The sequence below is a fragment of the Artibeus jamaicensis genome, unplaced genomic scaffold (assembly GCF_021234435.1).
Source record: "Artibeus jamaicensis isolate MK-2021 breed Jamaican fruit bat unplaced genomic scaffold, CSHL_Jam_final contig_1526, whole genome shotgun sequence".
In the NCBI taxonomy this organism is placed as follows: Eukaryota; Metazoa; Chordata; class Mammalia; order Chiroptera; family Phyllostomidae; genus Artibeus; species Artibeus jamaicensis.
In genome coordinates, this window is record NW_026521297.1 from 434086 (window position 1) to 455216 (window position 21131).

General features: G+C 50.7%; 2 protein-coding genes across 5 annotated transcripts in view; both read right to left on the reverse strand.

The window, feature by feature from the left end:
• The window catches only part of DHX34 (DExH-box helicase 34), a 32466-nt gene extending 27313 nt beyond the window's left edge, over positions 1 to 5153 (reverse strand). Inside the window, exon 1 of one of the 3 annotated variants that reach the window (XM_037155103.2) lies at positions 5100 to 5153. The gene's annotated coding sequence lies outside the window, so the exon portion shown is untranslated. Of the gene's footprint in view, positions 1 to 1915; positions 1937 to 4588; positions 5017 to 5099 lie in introns of those variants that run through there. The other 2 variants (XM_037155104.2, XM_037155105.2) reach the window with 2 other exon arrangements.
• A 4351-nt stretch (positions 5154 to 9504) lies between these two features.
• C5AR2 (complement C5a receptor 2) lies at positions 9505 to 17061 on the reverse strand. 2 transcript variants are annotated; one of them, XM_037155129.2, is made up of 2 exons: positions 16794 to 17061; positions 9505 to 11240 (listed from the first exon to the last, which is right to left on the reverse strand). In XM_037155129.2, the coding sequence occupies exons 1-2, from the start codon at positions 16917 to 16919 to the stop codon at positions 10212 to 10214; spliced, it is 1155 nt and encodes a 384-aa protein (XP_037011024.2). In that variant the 5' UTR covers positions 16920 to 17061; the 3' UTR covers positions 9505 to 10211. The 2 variants fall into 2 exon arrangements, with proteins under 2 accessions (XP_037011024.2, XP_037011025.2); XM_037155130.2 differs by lacking the exon at positions 16794 to 17061 and adding an exon at positions 13649 to 13930.
• Positions 17062 to 21131: the final 4070 nt, after the last annotated feature.

Here is a 21131-nt window from a genome sequence, read left to right on the forward strand (position 1 = left end):
GCGTCACAACCCAGCGACCTGGGAATCCAAGCCGCCCCTTCTCACACTTAAAGGGCCCGAACAGACCAAGAATGGCACAGGAGGATCTCAGAGCCCCAGAACCTATAGATCTAAGCGATGAAGAAATAGCAAAACCCACAGACGCACAGTTTAAAACATTGGTGATCAGGATCCTCACAGAACTGGTTGATTATACCGACAAATTAGACAAATATATGAAGGCGAAACTAATCGAAATGAATGGAATTGCACAGGACACCAATAGCAATGAAAAGGAAACTGGGACTCAAATCAATGGAGTGGACCAGAAGAAAGCAAATAATGGCCAAACAGAAAAGAGTCAAGAAGCAAGAATTCAAAGAAATGAGGAGAGTCTTAGGAACCTCCAGGACATCTTTAAACGCTCCAACATCCGAATTATAGGGGTACCAGAAGGAAGAAAGGAACAGCCACCAGTGGAAAACTTATTTGAACAAATAATAAAGGAGAATTTCCCCAATCTGGCAAAGGAAATAGACTTCCAGGAAATCCAGGAAGCTCAGAGAGTACCAAAGAAGTTGGACCCAAGAAGGAACACACCAAGGCACATCATAATTACATTAGCCAAGATTCAAATGAAGGAGAGAATCCTAGAAGCAGCAAGAGCTAAGGGGACAGTCACCTACAAAGGAGTCCCCATCAGACTGTCAGCAGATTTCTCAAAAGAGACCTTACAGGCAAGAAGGGGCTGGAAAGAGGTATTCCAAGTCATGAAATCTAAAGACCTACAACCAAGATTGCTCTATCCAGCAAAACTTTCATTTAAAATGGAAGGACAGATAAAGTGCTTCTCAGATAAGATCAAATTCAAGGAGTTCATCATCACCAAGCCCTTATTATATGAAATGTTAAAGGGACTTATCTAAGAAAAAGAAGTTAAAGAAACATGAACAGTGAAAGGACAACAAACTCACAGTTATTAACAACCACACCTAAAACGAAAGCAAACTAAAAGGACAGCTAGATCAGGAGTGGAAACATAGAAATGAAGATCTCAAGGAGGGTTAGCAACAGGGGAGTGGGAGGAGGAGAAGGGGGGAGAAGGTACAGAAAATAAGTAGCATAGACAGTAGATAGAAAATAGATGGGGGGGCAAGAATAGCATGGGAAATATAGAATCTAAAGGACTTGAGACACATGGTCATAAACTAAAGGGGGGGTAATGGTGGGGATGAGGGGTAGGGTGGAGGGGAATAAAGGGGGAATAGAACAACTGTAACAGCATAATCAATAAAAAAAAAGAGGAAAAAGGAAAAAAAAAAAGAAAGTTACTGAAAGCCTGCTGGATGCAAGCACTGCACTAGAAGGGACATTAATGAGTAAGACCACCCTGAGCCCCTGCAGGTGGTCATGGTCACGTGCAGGAGACAGATGTGGTGCCAACTCTGACAATCCAGTAACTGGGGCTGCGATAAAGCAGGCCCTGGGGGCTGCAGGAGACTTCCCTGACCACAGACACGTGAGAGGTGTAGTGTAATGAAGAGTAAGGCTGCCCTGGCTGGGTGGCTCAGTTGGTTGGAGCATGGACCCGTACACCAACAGGTTGTGGATTCAATTCTTGGTCACGGCACATACCTAGGTTTGATCCACGGTCAGAAAGCGTATGGAAGGCAATCAACAGATGTTTCTCTCTCACATCAAATATTTCTCTCTCACCATTCCTCTCTTTAAAATCAATTTTTAAAAAATCATATCCCCGGATGGGTTAAAATAATTTTTTTAAATAATAAGGGTTCCTATTCTGGGGTCTACTGAACTTCAGAACACCTGGGACCCCTTTAAAATTAAGTGCACAATTTTGTACACGTGTTACCTACGTGTTGTTTTTGCCTGCCCGGCACATCCCTGCCTTCTCTTTCTGGTTAACCATACACACCTTCCTTTGGAGAGCTGGCCTTCCTGGATTCCACAGGGTTCTGATGGCCTTTAAGTCCAAGAACTCCTATTGGCTGCATATGTGACAAAGGCCTGGCCAGTCATGGTTCTCTACTCCTCCCTTAACCAGTGATTGGCTTGAGAGGTGGACACATGACCCAAGGAGGGCCAATCAGGACCTTTCTCTGAAATTTCCTCTAGGTGACTGGGAATGAAAAGCTCTCATTTATCTACTGCCTAGACAAAAATGATTAAACCTGAAGCTGTTTGTAATAGCTCTTCAACATAAGTCTTTCCTAGATTTTTGTCCTCGAAAAGCCTGCCTTTGGGCACAATGAAGTACCCACAAGACACACACTGAACTACTTACTATTAGGAGAGAAGTAAGGTGAGCAGCTCAGCAACATCATTTAGTCCTTGGGGCTGTCTCCTCCTACCCTCCTCTTCCGAGCGACACAAGAACACGTCTTTTAGCTTGGAGCTGGGTTTCTGACTCTCAGTGCCGAAGCCCCAACTAATAAAGAGTGTACCCTCATATGCTCTTTATTAGATGTGCCAGTTACTAGAGGGAAATGCATCACTCATATTCTTAAAGGGGTTTATGGTCTTAAAAGGGTTCAGAGCCTTCCATGGTAGAGGCTTTGGAGTCAGGCCGATCTGGGTTTGACCCTTGGCTTCATCATTTACAAGACGTGTGGACATCAGCAAATTAACTCCTTTGCGCATGTTTGTGTCCAGTCAATGGAGACAATACCCATCTCAAAACGTGGCGATGTTTATCACCTAGCCTGGTATACAAAAGCGAAACAGTCACTAGTATTCCAAGTTCAGTGCTTTCTCCCAATGACTAACAGAGGGAAAACTGCAAAAAGAACCAGGGGCACATATAACCCCTGGGGGGAATTCCACTGGGGGAAATTCCACTCAGAAGGCCACAATCCGCCTCCATAATGGTATCGGCAATGCATTCACTCACAGGGCCTTCCGTCTCTCAATAGCCATCAAGGGACAGAGCTCAGAGGTTCAACCTCCAAGGTCTCAGGGGGACTTGGGCCAACCCTGGGAGTTCTCCTAGCCAGGCACTGCCTTCCACATAAGAACCTGTGAATGGCAGAGTGGTTTCCCACAGAGGCGGCCTGTGGGGAGCGACATCGCCTCTTACTGAACACCTGTACTAGGTGACGCCAGAGCAGTTTTGAAGGAATTCCTATGCTAGGAAGGAAGAGGCGGAAAGGGCCGTGAAGGGCTACTGGGATCCGTGACCCGTGGTTCTCAGAAAAATCGAGAGCATTTCCCTCAGCCTTTAAACTGCCTATGGGCCCAACTGAGAGCATCCCAGGGCTCTCAGGGAGTCTCTCTTTTAAGCTACCTTTTAAAATTTCTGCATCTACTAGCTTTTCTGTCACTGTGCCTCCAACCACCTCCTGGTTTCTTTCCTAGGCTCACGGCTTTTAGAGGTTTTCTTTGCCATCTGTTTCACTCTTCTCTGGTATTTCCATCCTCCAGTCTGTGTCTCATCTTTTTCAGTCCATCCTGCTCACCACCCATGTCTCTGTTCCCTTTCTCCGCCTCTGGTCCCATCTCACTTCATTTGTCTTGATTCTCTCCCCCGGTTTGTATTTTTCAGCCTGATTTTTTTTTCCTGTCAAGTTCAACTGCTTTTTTTTTTATTTGATGACCTCTTACTTATCCTCTTGAGTACTCCATTTAACTTTCTCATTTTGTTTGGATCTTTAAAAATATATATTTATTTATCATTAGAGGGGAAGGGAAGGTGAGAGGGAGAGAAACATCAATGCATGGTTGCCTCTCCTGCGTCCCCCACTGGGAACTGGCCTGCAACCCAGGCAATGTGCCCCGACCAGGAATCAAACTGCAATCCTTTGGCTGGCAGGCCTGCACTCAATCCAGCGAGCCACACCAGCCAGGGCTGGATCTTTTTTTTGGGATGACTTTTATCTCTCTCCAGTTCTCCTTCTCCATCACTCTCTTCCTCTACCATGAGTCTCTTCATCTCACCCCATTTCTCTATCTAATATCTTGTCTCGAATAATAGGTCGAATAACAGCTGCCCTGCTCAAGCGTCTCAGTTGGTTGGAGCACCATCCCTCACACCAAAAGGTTGGGGGTTCGATCCCAGGTCAGGGCACACACCTAAACTGCAGGTTCAATCCCTGGTTGGCGTGCATTTGAGAGGCAAGCAATTGAACATTTTTTTCTTGTTCTTAAATCAATAAATATATCCTCAGAGGAGGATTTTTTTAAAGACTAAAAACAGCTTTTACTTAGTGCTTACTCACGTTATCAGCTCCTATTCTAAACCACTTATATACATGGATATGCACACATATACATATATACATACATTCTTCGCACAACCTTGAAAAGGCGCTATTATGTTACTGAACCACACAGAGAATAAAGAACAAGTGGCAGGTGAGAAATGCAAATCTAGGGAATCAGGTTTCCCTTACTCCTCCTCTGTCTCTATCTTTCAACGTGATTCTCCACTGCCTGGCTTTATTCCTCCATTTTTGAATTTCACAGTCTTTTCAGTTCTAAGACTCCATTTCTCCACACTCAGGACTATTCCACGTGTCTGCCTTTACCTCCCATTTCCTGTCCCCCTCACTCCATTCTCGTCTCCTGTTTTCTTTCCCTCAATCCCACTTACGCCAGCTTTTGTCTGGTTCTCTCTAGTTCACTGTCCCCGTCTTTCTATGAGTAGTGGTCTCTCCTCATGATTCAGTCTTTCGTTCCCCTACTTAAAGCGTCCTCCTCGGTCTATTTCCGTTTGTTAGTTTCCGCTATGGTCTTTCCCTCCACCTCCCAAGTTCCCGGTTCGACCACATTTCTCTCGTAAGCTCCGTGAGCCTCTCTCGATGGCACCCATCCAGTTCTTGCCCTCCATCTCTGCAGTTCTCGGCTTCCCTCCTCCCTAAACCTCCCTGTCTGTTTCTCGCAGCTTCCCACGCCTCCATTTCTTTCCGTCTAGGCCTCTCAGTCCAAATTCTCTCAGGTTCTCCACCTGTACCCACTTTTTGCGGACCCTCAGCCTCCTTCAATACATTTTCTCATCTCGGGACCGCCCTCCAATCCCTCAGCTCGCGCCCAAGCTACGCGACACTGGACACTACTCCGGCCGCCGCCGCCACAGACCCACACAGCCGCCCCACCCCCCTCACCTCCAACACCAAGGCGAAAACTTGAACTTCCGGTCTCAGTGCCCTTCACGCGCGCGAAGCCGGTTCTGCGCCTGCGCGCGCCATCCCGCTCTGCGCCTGCGCCTGCCCCGCCTCGCATCACGCCGAGCCCAGGTTGGCGCAGCGTCCTCTAGGGGCCAGTGGAGGCGCTGCGGGCTCTGCAAAGGAGACGTGCTCTGTGACTGTCCCCTGAACAACCACTTGCACTTCGGGATGGCCTGGACCCTAGGGTTTTAACTCAACGGGGGAGGTGGCGCGACGCCAGACACTATTAAAACACCCCGAAGATTTATTCATTATAATTAGTAATGCATAATTACCTTACCAACTCACTAATAAGCCAACTCAACTCCCCAGCTCCCTGAAGCCAGAGGCGTTTCTCCAGAACACAAGACGCTCCAGATTTAGCTTCCACCGCAGGGATCAGATAGTCGGTGTTTGTTGAATGAATAACTAACCGAGAAAAGTGAGTCCTCTTTAGTCCTACAGGTTCCAGTCATGTAGGACTACATGCCGCGGGCCAGACTGAGCCTCAGTTTCCCGATTTATAACATGAAGATAAGACCTGCTTTTTAAGATTGTTGACAAAATAGACTAATAACCGTACATGAGGAACGTAAACTTTTTTCACTACCGCACATATAGGTGCTTGATCAATGTTAGATTTTTACTGTAAGATAATATTGCCATTCAGAAGGTAGGTACAGCCTTCCGTTCTGGAGTCAGATTTAGGCGCTGGGGCTGCTTCAGAAAACAGAAAACAGATCACGTTCCTGCGCCCGTGGAGTTCACATTTTCATTGGGAGACAGACGCACATCCAAGTAAAGACACTGTCAGGCAGTCCTGCCTTCTGTGAGAGCAAAACAAAGCAGGAGGGGGATGGGGAGCCATGCCATTTTCAGTGTCGTGGTAGGAGATACCCAGAAAGTAGCATTTGAGCAGAGAGCCGAAAAAAGAAAGGTGGGAAACCCTAGGGGTCCTTATGGGAGGGATTTCTAGGTAGAGGAAACAGCAAATGCGAAAGGTGAAATGGCAAAGGCTGAGACTCGCTGGGTTTCAGGACCAGCCACCAGGCTTGTGTGGCTGGAGTGAAGGTGGGGGAAGAGCTGGGAATGACGGGAAACGGGTCCTACATCCTGGCCAGGACTTTGGCCTCTAATACGTGGGAGGTGAAAGCCCTGGGAGGAATGTGAGCAGAGGAGGAACATGAGACGTGATCTGACAGCTATTTCATCAGAATCCTCTGGCTCCTCCATTGGGAGCAGACCCTAGGGAGCCAGGATGAGAATATGGGACCACAGGGGAGGATGCTGGGCTAGGTGAGAGACTGGGGTGGCTGGACAAGGACCATGGCAGGGAAGGTGGAGGGAAGTGGTAGGGTTCTGAAGATATTTTAAGGCAGAGCCTGGAGGGATTGGCTGGCTAATGGATTAGCCATGGAATGTGAAAGAAAAGTGAGGCATTGAGGATGACCCCAGAGGTTTTGGCCTCAGTGCCTGGAGATAGGGAATTGCCATCAACTGAGATCCGGGAGACGCAGGAAGGGGGTCAAGAAAGAAAAAAAAAAAACTAGCGATTCCATTTTCATCATATTCAGATGCGGTTGTGTATTGGACATCGAGTTGCACGTCAAGTGGGAAGCTGGGTGTGTTGAAATCAAACAACAAACAGAGACCAAGCTTGCAAATTCCCGGAGCAGAAATAACCAGTTTAGTCCTACAAAGCTAAATTGAGCTTCTTTCGCAAGACTAACCTGATTTGAATCACTTCTTGCTCACGCATCCGGATATCATGAGCAAAACCTGAACTATTTCCCAAGGTAGGCATGAGGTAACCACTGACCAATTTACCATTATTTTTAAAAAATTCTGCTCTGGCTGCTGCAGCCCAGTGGGTTGAGTGCCAGAATGAAAACCAAAGGGTCACCAGTTCCACCCCAGGGAGGGCACATGCCTGGGCTGCAGGCCAGGTCCCTGGTGGGGGGCACGCAACCACATACTGGTGTATCTCTCCCTCCCTTTTTCCCTCCCGCCCCCTCTCTCTAAAACCCACTAATTAATTAAAAAACAAAAAATGTGGGGATTGAGGCTGAGAGGGAAAGTGCTTTCCCAGCCCCAGGCAGTTCCTCTTAAAGGGCCCACTCACAGACTGACTTGGACTCACTCCCTCCAAGCTCCAGCTCTGCGGAAGCAGTTCGAAGAGCCCCAGGGACACAAGGGGAGGAACCGAAATTGTCTGGCTTCACTGCAAGGGCTGGAAGGGCAGGTCCCTCCCAAACAGAAGTTCTGGCAGAGGCCATTGTACCTTTGCTGAGCCCTCTCCACACAGAATGGGCAGGCAGGCGCCATAACTGAGCCTCCATCACTTGGCTCACAGGGTTTACCGGCCCAGCCCTGGTGATTCCCTGAGACTCCTCCCCACCCTTGTGAGCCCACCCAAGCAGTTTCCAGTGGCTTTTCCATACAAATGACTTCCCTTGGCTCATGCTTCCGACTTTCCTAAGATCTCTCAAACGAGCACCATCTGGCCCCAGTACGTCCCGTCCCGTAGCTCTTACGAAGTGGCCCCAGGCCTGGAACGTGGCAGCCAGCCTTGGTTTACAGCTTGGCCTCACCTGGGCACCTCCAGGCCCAGAGCGAGTAGTAGCCAACTGCAGATCCATCTAGTAGATGCAGAGTTCAAAACACCGTTAAAAGGAAGCTCAGCTTAGTGAAAACTTCTAGAGCATAAAAAACAGGGACATGAGCCCTGGCTGGTGTAGCTCAGTGGATTGAGCGCAGGCCTGCGAACCACAAGATCGGCGGTTGAATTCCCAGTCAGGGCACTTCCTGGGTTGCAGGCCAGTTCCCAGCACAGCAGGGGATGCATGAGAAGCAACCACACTGATGTTTCTCCTCTAAAGATAAATAAAATCTTTTTAGAAATCAATTTTTTAATAAACAAATGACAGATTGCATATGAAAAGCAACCAATCGATGTTTCTCTGTCATATCAATGTTTCTCTCCTCTTTCTCCCTCCCTTCCTTTCTCTCTAAAAATCAAAAGTAAAATAAAATACTTGCCCCTGGCTGGTGTGGCTCAGTGGATTGAGCACCGGCCTGCAAAGCAAAGGGTCACTGGTTCAACTCCCAGTCAGGGCACATGCCCCAGCTACAGTCCAGGTCCCCTGTTGGGGGCGTGCAAAAGGCAACTACACGTTGATGTTTCTCTCCCTCTCTCTCTCTCTTCCCCTTTCTCTAAAACTAAGTAAATAAAATCTTTAAAATAAAATAAAAAAATTTTTAAAGATCTGAACAGGTGCAATTCTATAGCAGCCCTGCCTAACAGAACTTTCTATGATGAAGGAAATATTCTGTATCTGCTCCACCCAGTAGGGTCACCACCAGACATGTAGCTACTGAGCCCTTGATCTGTGGCTGCTGCAGCTGAGGACTAAATTTTTCACTTTAATTCATTGGGTTAATTTGAACTTGACTGGTCATGGACAGCTAGTGGTTACCAGACTTGGCACCACAGATCAGCAGAGTTTTCCAGGCAGTGAGCTGCTGGCAGCAGCTTGAGAAAAAGCCCAGCAGTGGGGAAATAACATGGCCCAGAGGGTCTGTATGAGTTTCCTGTGGCTGCTGTAACAAGTTGCCACAATCTTACTGACCTAAAACAACACAAATTTATTCCATTAGAACGTGGAAGGTCAGAAGTCTGAAGCCAAGGCATCAGCGAGCCTGCGTTCTTTCTGGGGCTTTGGAGACAAACCGTTCCCCTGCCTCTTCCAGCTTCTGGAGGCTGCCGGCAACTCCCTGGCTCCCCGCCCCTCCCTCATGTCCCTCTGACGCCCACTTCCATTGCCACACCTCTTGCTGCTGACCCTGAACCTCCTGCCTCCTTCTAAGGAGCACCCTTGTGGAACACTGAGCCCACCAGGATAATCCAGGATTACGTCCCCTTCTCAAGATCCCGAACTCGATCACATCTGCAAAGTCCCTTGTGTCCTGCAAGGCCACGTGTTTGCAAGTTTGGGGATTAGGACGTGGAAGTCTTTGGGGGCCATAATTCCGGCTGCTGCAGGGTCCAAGCACCCAGAATAGGAGTGTGGCCCCCAGTAGAGAGAGGTGTTTAATACCAAGCTCTGGAGCTTGGGTGTTATCTTTCCTTCAAAACTGATCCATAACCTGTCACCTTCTCACCAGCCATGCCGCTGTCACCCTGACTCAAGTCACCATCCCCTCTTGCACCTCACTGCCCTCTCCTCTCCGCCATAGTCAGTTTCCACCAGGGCCCAGAGGGGTCCCATTAAAATCTAAGTCAAATCAGGACCCTCCTCTGCTCGGAATGGGGTTTGCCTGATTCAGAAAACACACACACACACACAAAAAACAAATTTGAATCTCAGATCCACAACAATATTTTAGTTTAACGATGGGTCAAACATTGCATGGGCCTTACTCAGGCTACAAAGATCTTTGTGGTTATGGTATATCTGAAGTTCAAAGTTAATCGGGTGCTTTGTATTTCACCTGGTCTCAGTAGCTCAGGACACCGCCATAGATCCCCAAACACCTTGCTATGGACTAGAAGGCTTTCCAAGTTTGTCCCCCCAAACCAGCCCCGCACCTCTCTCGCTTCCTCTCACACCACTCTCCCTCTTGCTCTCTCTGCTCCATCCACACTGGCCTCTTCATGATCCTTTGGAGTATGCCAAGCACATTCTGCCTCAGGGCCTTTGCATGTGCTGTGCTCTCTGCCTGAAATGCTTTTCTCCAGACTTAAACATGCCTCCTGTCTCCCTTCAGCAGACCTTGCCTCAAATCTCACTTTACCGCAGGGGCACATTCCCTATTTCTTCATTTCTTTGGTTATTGTCTGTCTTCTTCTACAAGAATGTCAGCTTCCCAAGGGCAGGGATTGGTGTCTGTTTTGGTCACTGCTACAGCCCAGTCCCTAGAATAGGGCTTTGCACATAGCAGGTACATAATGAATGTTTGTTGAGTGAATAACGGAATAAATGACAGTATCATCCAGGCCCTGGATCTCCCTGTGCCTGAGGCCAGATTTGCGACATGGGATAGGAGGATGGAAACTGGTTTTCCTCTGGACTATACCTCCATCTCTGAGACCAGGTCGTGGCTGGTGGACTTCTTGCTGACCACGGTTTCATCCTGGCTCCATGAATCCTTTAGGGCCCAGCGACACGTGGCTGGCAACGACCGGCAAAGCTGAGCCCGCCCGAAATACAGGAAGAGCATGGGATTGAGGCAGCTGTGAGCAAGGGCAAGGCCCACAACCAGGGGCTCGGCCCGCAGGGCCCGGGCCAGGAGCGTGGAGTGTGGAGCCGCCGCGGTGAGTACCAGCCTCAGAATGTGGTAGGGGGCCCAGCAGACAAAAAAGCCCACCACAACGGCCGTGACCAGTGGCCAGCAGCGCGGGGCTGCACGGCACAGGAGGGCACTGTGGCAGCCGGCCACGACCACCAGCGGCCCCAGGAAGCCAAAAATAAACCGGGCGGTGGTCACGGTGATCTCAGCCGTGGCCGAGCCGCCATAGTCCACCACGCACTCCAGCCGGGGCGGGAAAAACTCCTGGTGCAGGCGGCGGTGCACGGCTGAGGGCACGGTCAGCAGCAAGGCCAAGGACCAGGCCGCCGCACAGGCCACCTGCACCCGGCACGCCCTCTGGGCCACAGCCCAGCTGGTGGGCCTGAGGGCCAGCAGGCAGAGGTCCGCGCTGAGGGCAGCCAGGAGCAGGACACTGGTGTACATGGACAGCAGGATGACTGAGGGCAGGGCCCGGCAGCCCACTGCCCCGTAGGGCCACTGGCCTCCCTGGGCGAGGGGCACGGACAGGACCGGCAGGGACACACAGCAGAGCAGATCCGCCACGGCCAGGTGAAGGAACCAGGTGGCGCCCACCCTCTGCCGGGCCTCCTTCCAGGTCACCCAGGCCAGCACGGCGTTGCCCGGCACCCCGACCAGGAAGACTGCGGCGTACAGCAAGAGGGAGGCCACGCGGAGCGGCTCCACGGAGACACAGGTGCCGTCATCGCAGTCCACAGGGAAATCCAAAGCATCGCCGTAGTGCCCATACTCGTAGACGAGAGAAGTGTTCTCCATCCTGGCCCCGGATACCTGGACGGGAGGCAAAAGCCAGGAAACCTCAGTGATGAAAACCCTTGGGCCCTGGGGATGCTCCGTGCAGACACTCCAGCCCCTCAGTATTTTAGAAATGGAGGCCCCGGCTAGTGTGGCTCAGTGGACTGAGCGCTGGCCTGCAAACCGCAAGGTCACCAGTGCGAGTCCCAGTCAGGGTACATGCCTTGGTTGTGGGCCAGGTCCCCAGTTGGGAGCATGAGAGAGGCGACTAATTGATGTTTCTCTCCCTCTCTCTCTCTCCATTTCCCTGTCTCTGAAAATACATAAATAAAATATTCTTAAAAAGAAAGACACTGGGAGGCTCTGGCTGGTGTAGCTCAGTGGATTGAGCTCGGGCTTGCGAACCAAACAACCGCGGTTGGATTCCCAGTCAGGGCACAAGCCTGGGTTGCAGGCCAGTTCCCAGCAGGGGACGCAGGAGAGGCAACCACACATTGATATTTCTCTCCCTCTCTCCTTCCCTTCCCCTCTAAAGATAAATAAAATCTCTAAAAAAGAGATTATCATTTAAAAAAAAAAAGACACCGGGATACGACAACATTAGAACCGCAGCGTGTTCGAGTATTGGAATTCTAGAAATACCATTGGTTCTAGCTCGTTGGCATCTTGGAATTCTAGAATATTCCAGCCTAGAACCCCAGTTACAATACTGGAATTCTAGACTGGGAGTGTCAGAACATCAGCTGGGCTCATTCCAAAATTCTAACACGTGACAGTGTTAGAACCCCAGTTTGGGAGTATCGTGGAATTCTGGAATGTTACAATGCCGGGACGCGATCGTGAGTCGAGACCTTGGAATCCAACTCGTGAGACTATCAGAGCCCTGGCCACTGGCCCTTTGGAATTCCAGAGCAGCCCTGCCCGCCCTGGGGAACTGCCCACGCTGGTGGGCATGGTCTGCATCTGTGCCTGCCACTGCGGCCACTGAGCACTTGAAATTGGGCCTGGACAACTGAGAAACTAAACTTGCCCTTGTTCATTAGTTTTCATTAAGTTAAATAGCTACTCGGGGTTAGTGGCTGCCTTACTGGACAATGAAGTTCTGGAACACTGACAGGTTAGAACACGCACCTGTTAGCAACACAGAACTGCAGATTTTAAACTACTGGAATCCCCCTGGCTGGTGTGGCTCAGTGGATTGAGTGTGGGCCTGTGAAGCAAAGGGTCACCAGTTCGATTCCCAGTCAGGGCACATGCCTCGGTTGCAGGCCAGGTCCCCAGCGGAGGACACATGAGAGGCAACCACACACTGATGTTTCTCTTCCACTCTCTCCTTCCCTTCCTCTCTGTCTAAAAATAAATCAATAAATAAAAAATAAAAATAAACTACTGGGATCCCTGGCCAGGTAGCTCAGCCGGTTAGAGCATCCTCACAATATGCCAAGGTTGTGGGTTCAATCCCCCATCAAGGTGCGTACAAGAATCGGCCGATAAATGCACAAATTAGAGAACAACAAACTGAGGTTTCTCTTTCTTGCTCTCTAAGAATCTTAATATCCATCAAGAGAGAGAAAGTTTGATATGTATTCACAGCACAAGTATATGGCTTGATTCTTTTCTTTAAAATTTCCATTTATTTCTTTCTAGAGGTGGGAATGGGGGGTGGAAAGAAAGGGGAAGAAACATTGATCGGTTGCTTCTCCCAAGCCCCCAACTGGGGACCTGGCCAGCAGCCCAGGCCTGTGCCCTGCCCAGGGACCAAACTGGAGACTTTTAGGTTAGCAGGCCAGCACTCAACCCACTGAGCCACACCGGCCAGGGCTTACTTGGTTCTTTTGAATCTTGGTGCAACGGAAACAAAACTCTGTAGCAATTTTCTCATCTTTTTAAAAACCTGTGTGTGCTAGAATGCAGGACTTTATCTTTTATTCGCGTGAAACGGGAGGGATGGGAGGGTACCGGGCAGAGAAGCGACTCGATTGATCGCAGCAGTAACTATTGTTGTCGGTGTGATTATTAATATATTTTTACCCTCACCCGAACACATCCTTTCTTCATTGCTTTTAGAGCGAGAGGAAGGGAGAGAGAGATAGAGAGAGAGAGAGAGAGAGAAACCGAGAAGTTGCCTTCCTGTACACATCCCAACTGGGGAATCGAACCCACAGCCCATGTATGTGCCCTGACTGGAAATCGAACCTTCGAACTTTGGTGCATGGGACGACGCTCCGACCAACCGCGCCACATCAGCCAGGGCTGACTATGAATATTATTATTAGAAGCCATCATTTATGAAGTCCTCCGCGTTACGTGCTGGGCACTGCTCCAAACACCTTTAAATATCTTATAGTATCTAATCCTTGTAACAACCCCCTGATCTTAACACCATTGCTATAGCCCACTCTGCAGACCAGGAAACTGAGGCACAGTGAAGTTAAGTAACTTACCTACGATCGCTCAGCTAAGCAAGTAACAGATCTGAGTTTCGAACTATGTTAGCCTTAGGTACAGCTCCAGGCCCTAGAATATGATCATCCAAAAAAATCTTAGATCCGGGAGACAGTGCAGCCAGGGGCGCTGAGCCCCCCACCAGGTTCTGTGACTTGATTTCGGTTTAGCTTGTCTTGCTCTTGATTTCCTTGTCTGAGAACTGACAGCCACCCAGGTGAACCTTGGCCCTCGCCAGTTTGGGGAGGGCCTTGGCACAGAGCTGGGGCTCAGGAGAGGAAGGCGAGTCAGAACCGCCCAACCCCAAGGCTCTGCGGACTCCAGAGGCCGGCTTCGCCCCGCCCCCCCCCCCCCCCCCGCAGAGCTCCGGCCAGGGTTGCTGGGCAACAGGAAAGGCAGAGGGGAAGTTGGGGCAACGGCCTCTCCCCTACTGGCTTGGACACTGGCTTGGACACTGGCTTGGGGTGGATTCAAAGCTAAGTAGCCCCTTTGTGTGTATCTGTCTGAAGTCTGGCACTCTGTTTTCATATTATTTTTATTTATGTATTCATTTTTAATATTTTATTTATTTATTTTTAGGGAGAGGGGAAGGGAAGGAGAAAGAGTGGGAGAGAAACATCAATGTGTGGTTGCCTCTCATGTGCCCCCTACTGGGGACCTGGCCTGCAACCCAGGCATGTGCCCTGACTAGGAATCGAACCCATGACCCTTTGCTTCACAGGCCCGTGCTCAATCCACTGAGCTACACCAGCCAAGGCTATTTATTTATTTTTAATGTAGTGACTTGAGAAAGAGAGAGAGAGAAGCATCCATTTGTTGCTCCAGTTACGCACTCACTGGTTGCTTCTTGCAGGCGCCCTGACCAGAGGGGATCAGACCTCCAATCTTGGGGTATCGGGAGGATGCTAAAACCGAGTATCCAGCCAGGGCTGTTTTCGTATTATTCTCATCACTAGAGTGAAAATGTGCGAGGGCTTTAAAAATTCAAACCCTGCCCTGCAGCTGGTAAGGCTCAGTGGCTTGAGTGGCGGTGCCCTGTGAACTGCAAGGTCGCACCTTCCATTCCCAGTCAGGGCACGTGCCTGGATTGCGGGCCAGGTCCCCCAGTGCGGGCATGTGATCGGCAGCCTAGGGATCCGATGCTTTGTCAACATTTCTCTCCCTCATGGTGAGCATTAGTCATCAGAGTGTCAGAATCTGTCACCACGGCCTGCTCTCTGGGTGTGTCCTCTCTCCCCACTTTCCCCAGGTCTCAGCAATTAAAATTCGGGAACTACACTGGCTGGTGTAGCTCACTGGATTGAGTGCAGGCCTGCAAACCAAACAACCGCAGTTCGACTCCCAGTCAGGGTATATGCCTGGGTTGCAGGCCAGTTCCCAGCAGGGGCCACGTGAGAAGCAACCATACATTGATATTTCTCTCTCTCTCCTTCCCTTCCCCTCTAAAGTTAAATAAGTAAAATAAAAAAAACTATTTAAAAAATTCAGTTCAAGCCAGGCGGCCTCTGGCTGTTCTTTCCCTCTTCATATCTCAGACAGAAATGGGGACATCCCACACCCCCCGCGTCTTCCCTTCACCTCGTCCGCTCCGCACATCTTACGTTTGCTTCCCTCCCGTGCACGCCCCGCCCCCTGCCATCACGCCGGCTTCAAAATCGGCCCACATTCCCGGTGTGTCCTCCTTACGCACCGGCCTAAGACTAAAGGTCCCTTAATGATCATCGATGAGCCGCATTATTATTTTATACAATAAATTCTATCTGCAAAACATCTCAATCGTAACTACCGTGATTCGTATTTTATAACGACTTAAATAATAGATGACACGTACGGAGCACCCATTATGTGACGGGGGCAACCTGTATAATGACCCTGTGGAATAAGTGCCCACTGTGACCGTCCGGTCCCAGAATGGCAGGGTTGGGGCTGTCCTCCCCGCTTCCCAGAGACTCAGCTCTGCCCTGCTGTGTCAGGCATCGGGCACACAGCGGGTGCGTAGTTGATAATTGGCGAGTAAAAGAATGGAGAGGGAAACTGAGGCACAGAGACCCCCCAAGGGGTCACTCGGCTTTCTATCCGATCCTCACGGAGAAAGAGCTCGCGGCTGTTTGTCTGTCAGCCGGTCTGGCTGGAGCCGCTGCTCTGGGAAACCACGGGGCACAAACCGCCAAAGCTGGACGCACAAGAGAGACCGAAACACGCGCCCTGGGACGTTCGGCGGCCCCAGGCGGGGAAGCACCCCGGTGCTCACCCGCGGGAGCAGGAATAAACGCACCACGGGCTATGCACGCTGTGGAATGCTGTGTGGCCCTGAGAACCAACGTGGACGCGCGTCCTGTGGAGGGGAGAGAGCCAGACGCACGGGAGAACTGACTGGATGATCCCATTCACGGAAAGTTCAAAAAAGGGTGAGGGAGCCCTGACCGGTGTGACTCAGTGGGTTGGGCATCATCCCGCAAAGCAAGAGGTCGTGGGTTCAATACCCCGTGAGGGCACTGGCCTGGGTTCTGGGTGTGGTCCCTCACCGGGACATGTATGAGGCAACCGACTGATGTTTCTCTCTCACATTGATGTTCCTCTCCCTCACTTTCTCCCTTCCTTCCCCTTTCTCTCTAAAAAAAAACAAAAACAAAAAAAACCCACTTTTTTTTTATGAGCAAGAGAATTCTATGGGGGAGGGGGTAGTGACAGGAGTTGAGGACCACAGGAGACTCTAGGACCGGGGTCCTGCTATTTCTTAACCCCGGGTGCCAGCTACCTGGGGACACACAGAGCTGCCGGTCCCAACGTGTGTGGTTTTCTGTGTATGTGACACAGGAAAAGTTAAAGGGCCTTTCTTAAGTTGAAGGGCTGGTTCACGGGGCCATTTGGTGGCTTCTCCAGCTGGTGCAGGTTTGAGAGGGACTGTCCCCTGGACCCCTGAATGTGCCCCCCCCATTTGGGTCCTTTGCCACACTCTTCTGCTGGGCCGGCCAAGTCTAACTAAGGGACTGGGGTTCCGACGTGCATGCCAGTGATAGCGATTAAGATTCCATTGCTCAAATTCAAGTTCTGATGCCCAGATTCTGAAAAGAATCCATCTCCTAAACTGAGACTGTGAAATACCCGCCCGCCTTCCTTTTTTCTCCTTCCCTCCATCCTTACCGTCTCTTGCAGGAGGGTCTCCAGTTTAACCAAAGTGTCACCTGGGTGCTGGGGTCTCTCCGGAGTGTCTGGCGCCTGGTGGCTTCCTGGGAGTGTGTCCCTTTGGCCAGGACTCCTACAGGACATGGTAAATCTTCAGAACCGGGAAAAACAGGAGTGTCCTCTCCCACAGTGTGTTTGTCCTGTGTGACTCACACGTCCCCAAATTACTGGGCAGCAGATGAGGTCGGAGAGGGCTGGGCGGCCCGAGAGTGGACAGTGTCCTCAACCCCAGTCGGTGTCACCGGCTTCCCGGAAGCCAGACCTGCATCTCTGAGGCTTGGAGGTGTTGGCTGTCCCCACAAGGCCATCGGAGGTCTTCTGCACCAACCCCCAGCCTCTGAGTTCACGCCCTTCCTGTCTGCCCTGCACAGAGCCCCGAGGACACATAAGTGTTTGTCTTTACTCTCTTGTTCTGAGGGATAGTTCAGGGCCCTGTCTGTTAGGCATTGTGGATGGCAAACCAAGGCAGGGAAGGGGAGGAAGACGTGTCTCGCCCGTGAATTCAGCAGTCCTGGGCCTGGGCCACTAAGATGGCCATGGGTTCCGACGTCACAGAAACTCGGCGATAGCGCAGGCGGAGGGAGCCCTTGAAATGCTGCCTGCATCGTTCCCACCAGCGAGGGGAGAACACCTTCGACCCTGTGCATTCGCCCCAAAGTCTGGAGCGGGGAAGAGGAGGGGCAACCTAGAAGCTGGCTGCAAGCATAAAACCCCTGAAGCCCCAATAATGGGTCACTCACACTGGCCAGCTGCCTGCTTGCAGCTTCAAGCTCCAGTGTGTGTTCCATAAATAAACTTGTTGTCTCATTTCCACTATACGTATTGTCTCTCACCTGAATTCTTCTCTTGCAAGCAAGGCAAGAACTGAAGAGGGGGAATCCCCCTTACTCGGGTCTCCCCGGTAACGATGACCTCCAGAAAGAAAGCCAAGACTGCTGATTATAGAGTCCAAGTCCTCAGAGCCAGACAGAGCACAGCTAAGTCTTGTCTCCTCTGTGGGCCTCAGTCTTCCAACTTTGAAACCGGAAGATGTTGCCCTGGCCGGGTGGCTCAGCTGTTTGGAGGTTGCAGGTTTGATCCCCAGTCGGAGCACATACCTAGGTTTTGGGTTCTATCCCCGGCGGAGGCAGGTTCAAGAGGCAAGCGATCGATGTCTCTCTCACATCCATATTTCTCTCTCTCTCTCCCTTTCCCACTTGTCTCTCTAAAATCAGTAAACATATTCTTGGCTGGGGATTAAGATACAAGTAAACTGCAGACACACCTACTTCTCTCCACTGCTGAGTACCTAATAGTAACAATGAATACGTTCAGCACCAAGAGAGGGAATTCGGGGGACATGACAAAATGAGGGTCTCCACCCGGGCCAGTGGGTGCCCCCTGAGGGGACTGGGAAAAGGTCACTCTGATGTTGCAAAGGTACGTTGCAAAAAGCCAACAGACTGGCTTGCTTAAGGCAAAGACTGACCTTTGTCAAGGAACCTACCGGCCCAAGACATGAGTCTCACCCCAGAGGGGCTTTTAGTTAGGAATTTCTACCCTCGGGCCATCCTAGGTGGTTTCTTCCAGTCTCTGAGTTTGTACCGCCCCCACGCAGGCCCCCAAGGGCTGGTTAGGGTGAGGACCGACCCCAGGGTGGTCACAGTGCTTCGGAGGCTGAGGGCACAAGTTGATACATTTCTCTGGCTGTTGGGAGAATAAGAGCAGGCTGTTGGAGGAAGCTCTTTCTGACACAGGAGACTGGAAGTTGCTAGGTGACCTGGGGCGTTTCCAAGTCTTTCTCTGGGGGACCCTGTCCTGGCTGAGCCCGGGCCCCAAGACCCCCTGTGGAGACAACCATGCCCTCTCCCCCCCTTCCACGCCCACCCCCCTCCAGGAGGCCTCTTCTGTGGGAACCCTCTTTGGTCAGAAAAAGATAAGAATGGAAGAAGCTGAGGGGGAGGTCCCAGGGAACTTTTATCAGCTCAGACTTCCTTTGATCTGGTAAACTTAAAGATTGTTTACAGATTATTTGACCTCTTTTATTTTTTTGAAGATTTTATTTATTTATCTTTAGATAAGAAGGGAAGGGAGGGGGAAAGAGAGGGAGAGGAACGTGATCTGTGGTCGAATCTCACACACCCCTAACTGGGGACCTGGCCCACCCACAACCCAGGCATGTGCCCTGACTGGGAATCCAACCGGCGACCCTTTGGTTTGCAGCCCGCACTCAATCCACTGAGCTACACCAGCCAGGGCACAGATCATTTGATCTTAATAAACTCCTCAGCCACTGAATCTCAGGGCATGTGTTTCTCGGATTCTGGAAGATTAAAGCTTTCTGGTATCCCTGAAGCTGGGGGCCTGGGCCTCAGAGATGCCACCGGCTGAGACAGGGTCTCTGCCCATCGGCTCCTGGAGGACCTCCGAATGAGGACTCCCTAGAAAGCTGTGAAATTGACCCACGTGAAATTGACACGCAGCCGGTTCAATTCTGACAGCAAATCTGTAGCAACAGAAAGCAGGTTAATGCTTGCCAGGAGCTGGGGGCAGGGAGGGACCCCAGGCAGTGACTGCTTGACAGGTGTGTGGGAGGGTTACTTTGCGGGTGACAAGCGTGTCCTGGAACTAGACCGTGGTGAGGCTGACCGTAGGGTAAGTGGAGGCAGTCTGGCTTCCTCGCCCCGGTGTCTGGGTAGCTAAGGGGAGCAGAGTTCCCATCACCATGGAGGGGCCTGATAACCAGTGTTCTCATAGCCTTGACACTGGGTCCAATAAACCGTTCCCATAACATGAAGTGGGCTCGCATGTGCAGAATTAGGTTATGTTATATAAAGTTCCGGCATTTTCCCGGCTGTGTTCACCTCTAGTACTTAAACAGGTAGGGACTCCCTGCTGGGGGGATGACCATGAGAGACACGCCAGGGGACAGGTGCCACGCTAGGTGCCACGCCGGGGAGCAGGGACCATGACATGAGACATGCAGACAGACACGCAGCTGGCAGCGTGCGTGGCTCGCCCACCCGTGAATAAAGGCATGCCAGACATCCTGACGGCCCCATGTTTTTCCTTCTGCACGAATACCACGTGCCTGCCTGGCCTTGAAGGGTGGTGACGCACCCACCCAGTGCGGTGAATATTCTAAATGCCGTTGATGGTGAATTTTACGTTAGGCATGTTTGACAGTTTGCGAAAGCAATAAATACATGAAACTTTACACCACGCTCGCCAAAAGAGGATGAAGTTCTGCAGTTTCATGGAATTCTAGAAGCCCAAAAGGGTGACTGGTTAAGACAGGGAAAGCGCTTTTGAACCGGAACAATATATTTCTATGGGATGTTTGACTCGTTGAAAGGAATGTACGGGACGTACGCGTCAATTATAAAGTACAACCATTAAGTCGACATCCTTAAAACCGCCACCCGAGCCCTGGCTGGTGTAGCTCAGTGGATTGAGCGCGGGCCTGCGAACCAGACAAACGCAGTTCGATTCTCAGTCAGGGCACATACCAGGGTTGCAGGCTGGTTCCCTGCAGGCCAGTTCCCAGCAGGGGATGCATGAAAGGCAACCATACATTGATGTTTCTCTCCCTCTCTCCTTCCCTTCCCCTCTAAAGATAAAAAAATAAAATGTTAAAAAAAAAAAAAACCGCCACCCGCCTTAGAGTCCCCGAATTTCCAGATCAGGGGTCGGCGACCTTTTCAGTAAAGGAACAGAGAGTGTGTTTTAGAGTCTTGCAGGCCAGGAGGACACTCACAGTCTCTGTCACAACTACTCAACATTCCTGGTAGCATAGAGCAGCCACAGACTGCCTGGACATGGCAGTGTTTCAATAAAACTTTATTTAAAAAAAGAAACGGTGGGCCGGGGTTGACTCACGGGCAGGAATTTGGGGACCGCTGATCAAGGTCAAAGGCTCCTTCTCTGGAGGCTGGAGTGTTGGGTCCCGGGATCTCAGAAGGCTGGAGTCACAGGTTGTGTGACCAAAAAGACCCTGTAATGTTAGAGAATGACTATTTGAATCATGGGATTCTAGAATGTCACTCCAGAACCTCGGCATGTTAGGAGTACAGGGCTCCAGCTGTTCCGTGTTAGAATTTTGTAGAGGGTCTAAATTCTGAGGAATTCTGGCTCTGACCTGCCCCATGTGGCAGCCACTGGCCACGCGAGGCTACTGACCATTTGCAACGTGGCCAGTCTTCTTCCGTGAGAAGCTGCTGTGAGTGTAAAATACAGATTTCCAACACTTGGTGCAAAAAAAGAAAAATAAAAACCCCAGAATGTGAAATCTCGCAATAAAGTTATTTATACTGATGG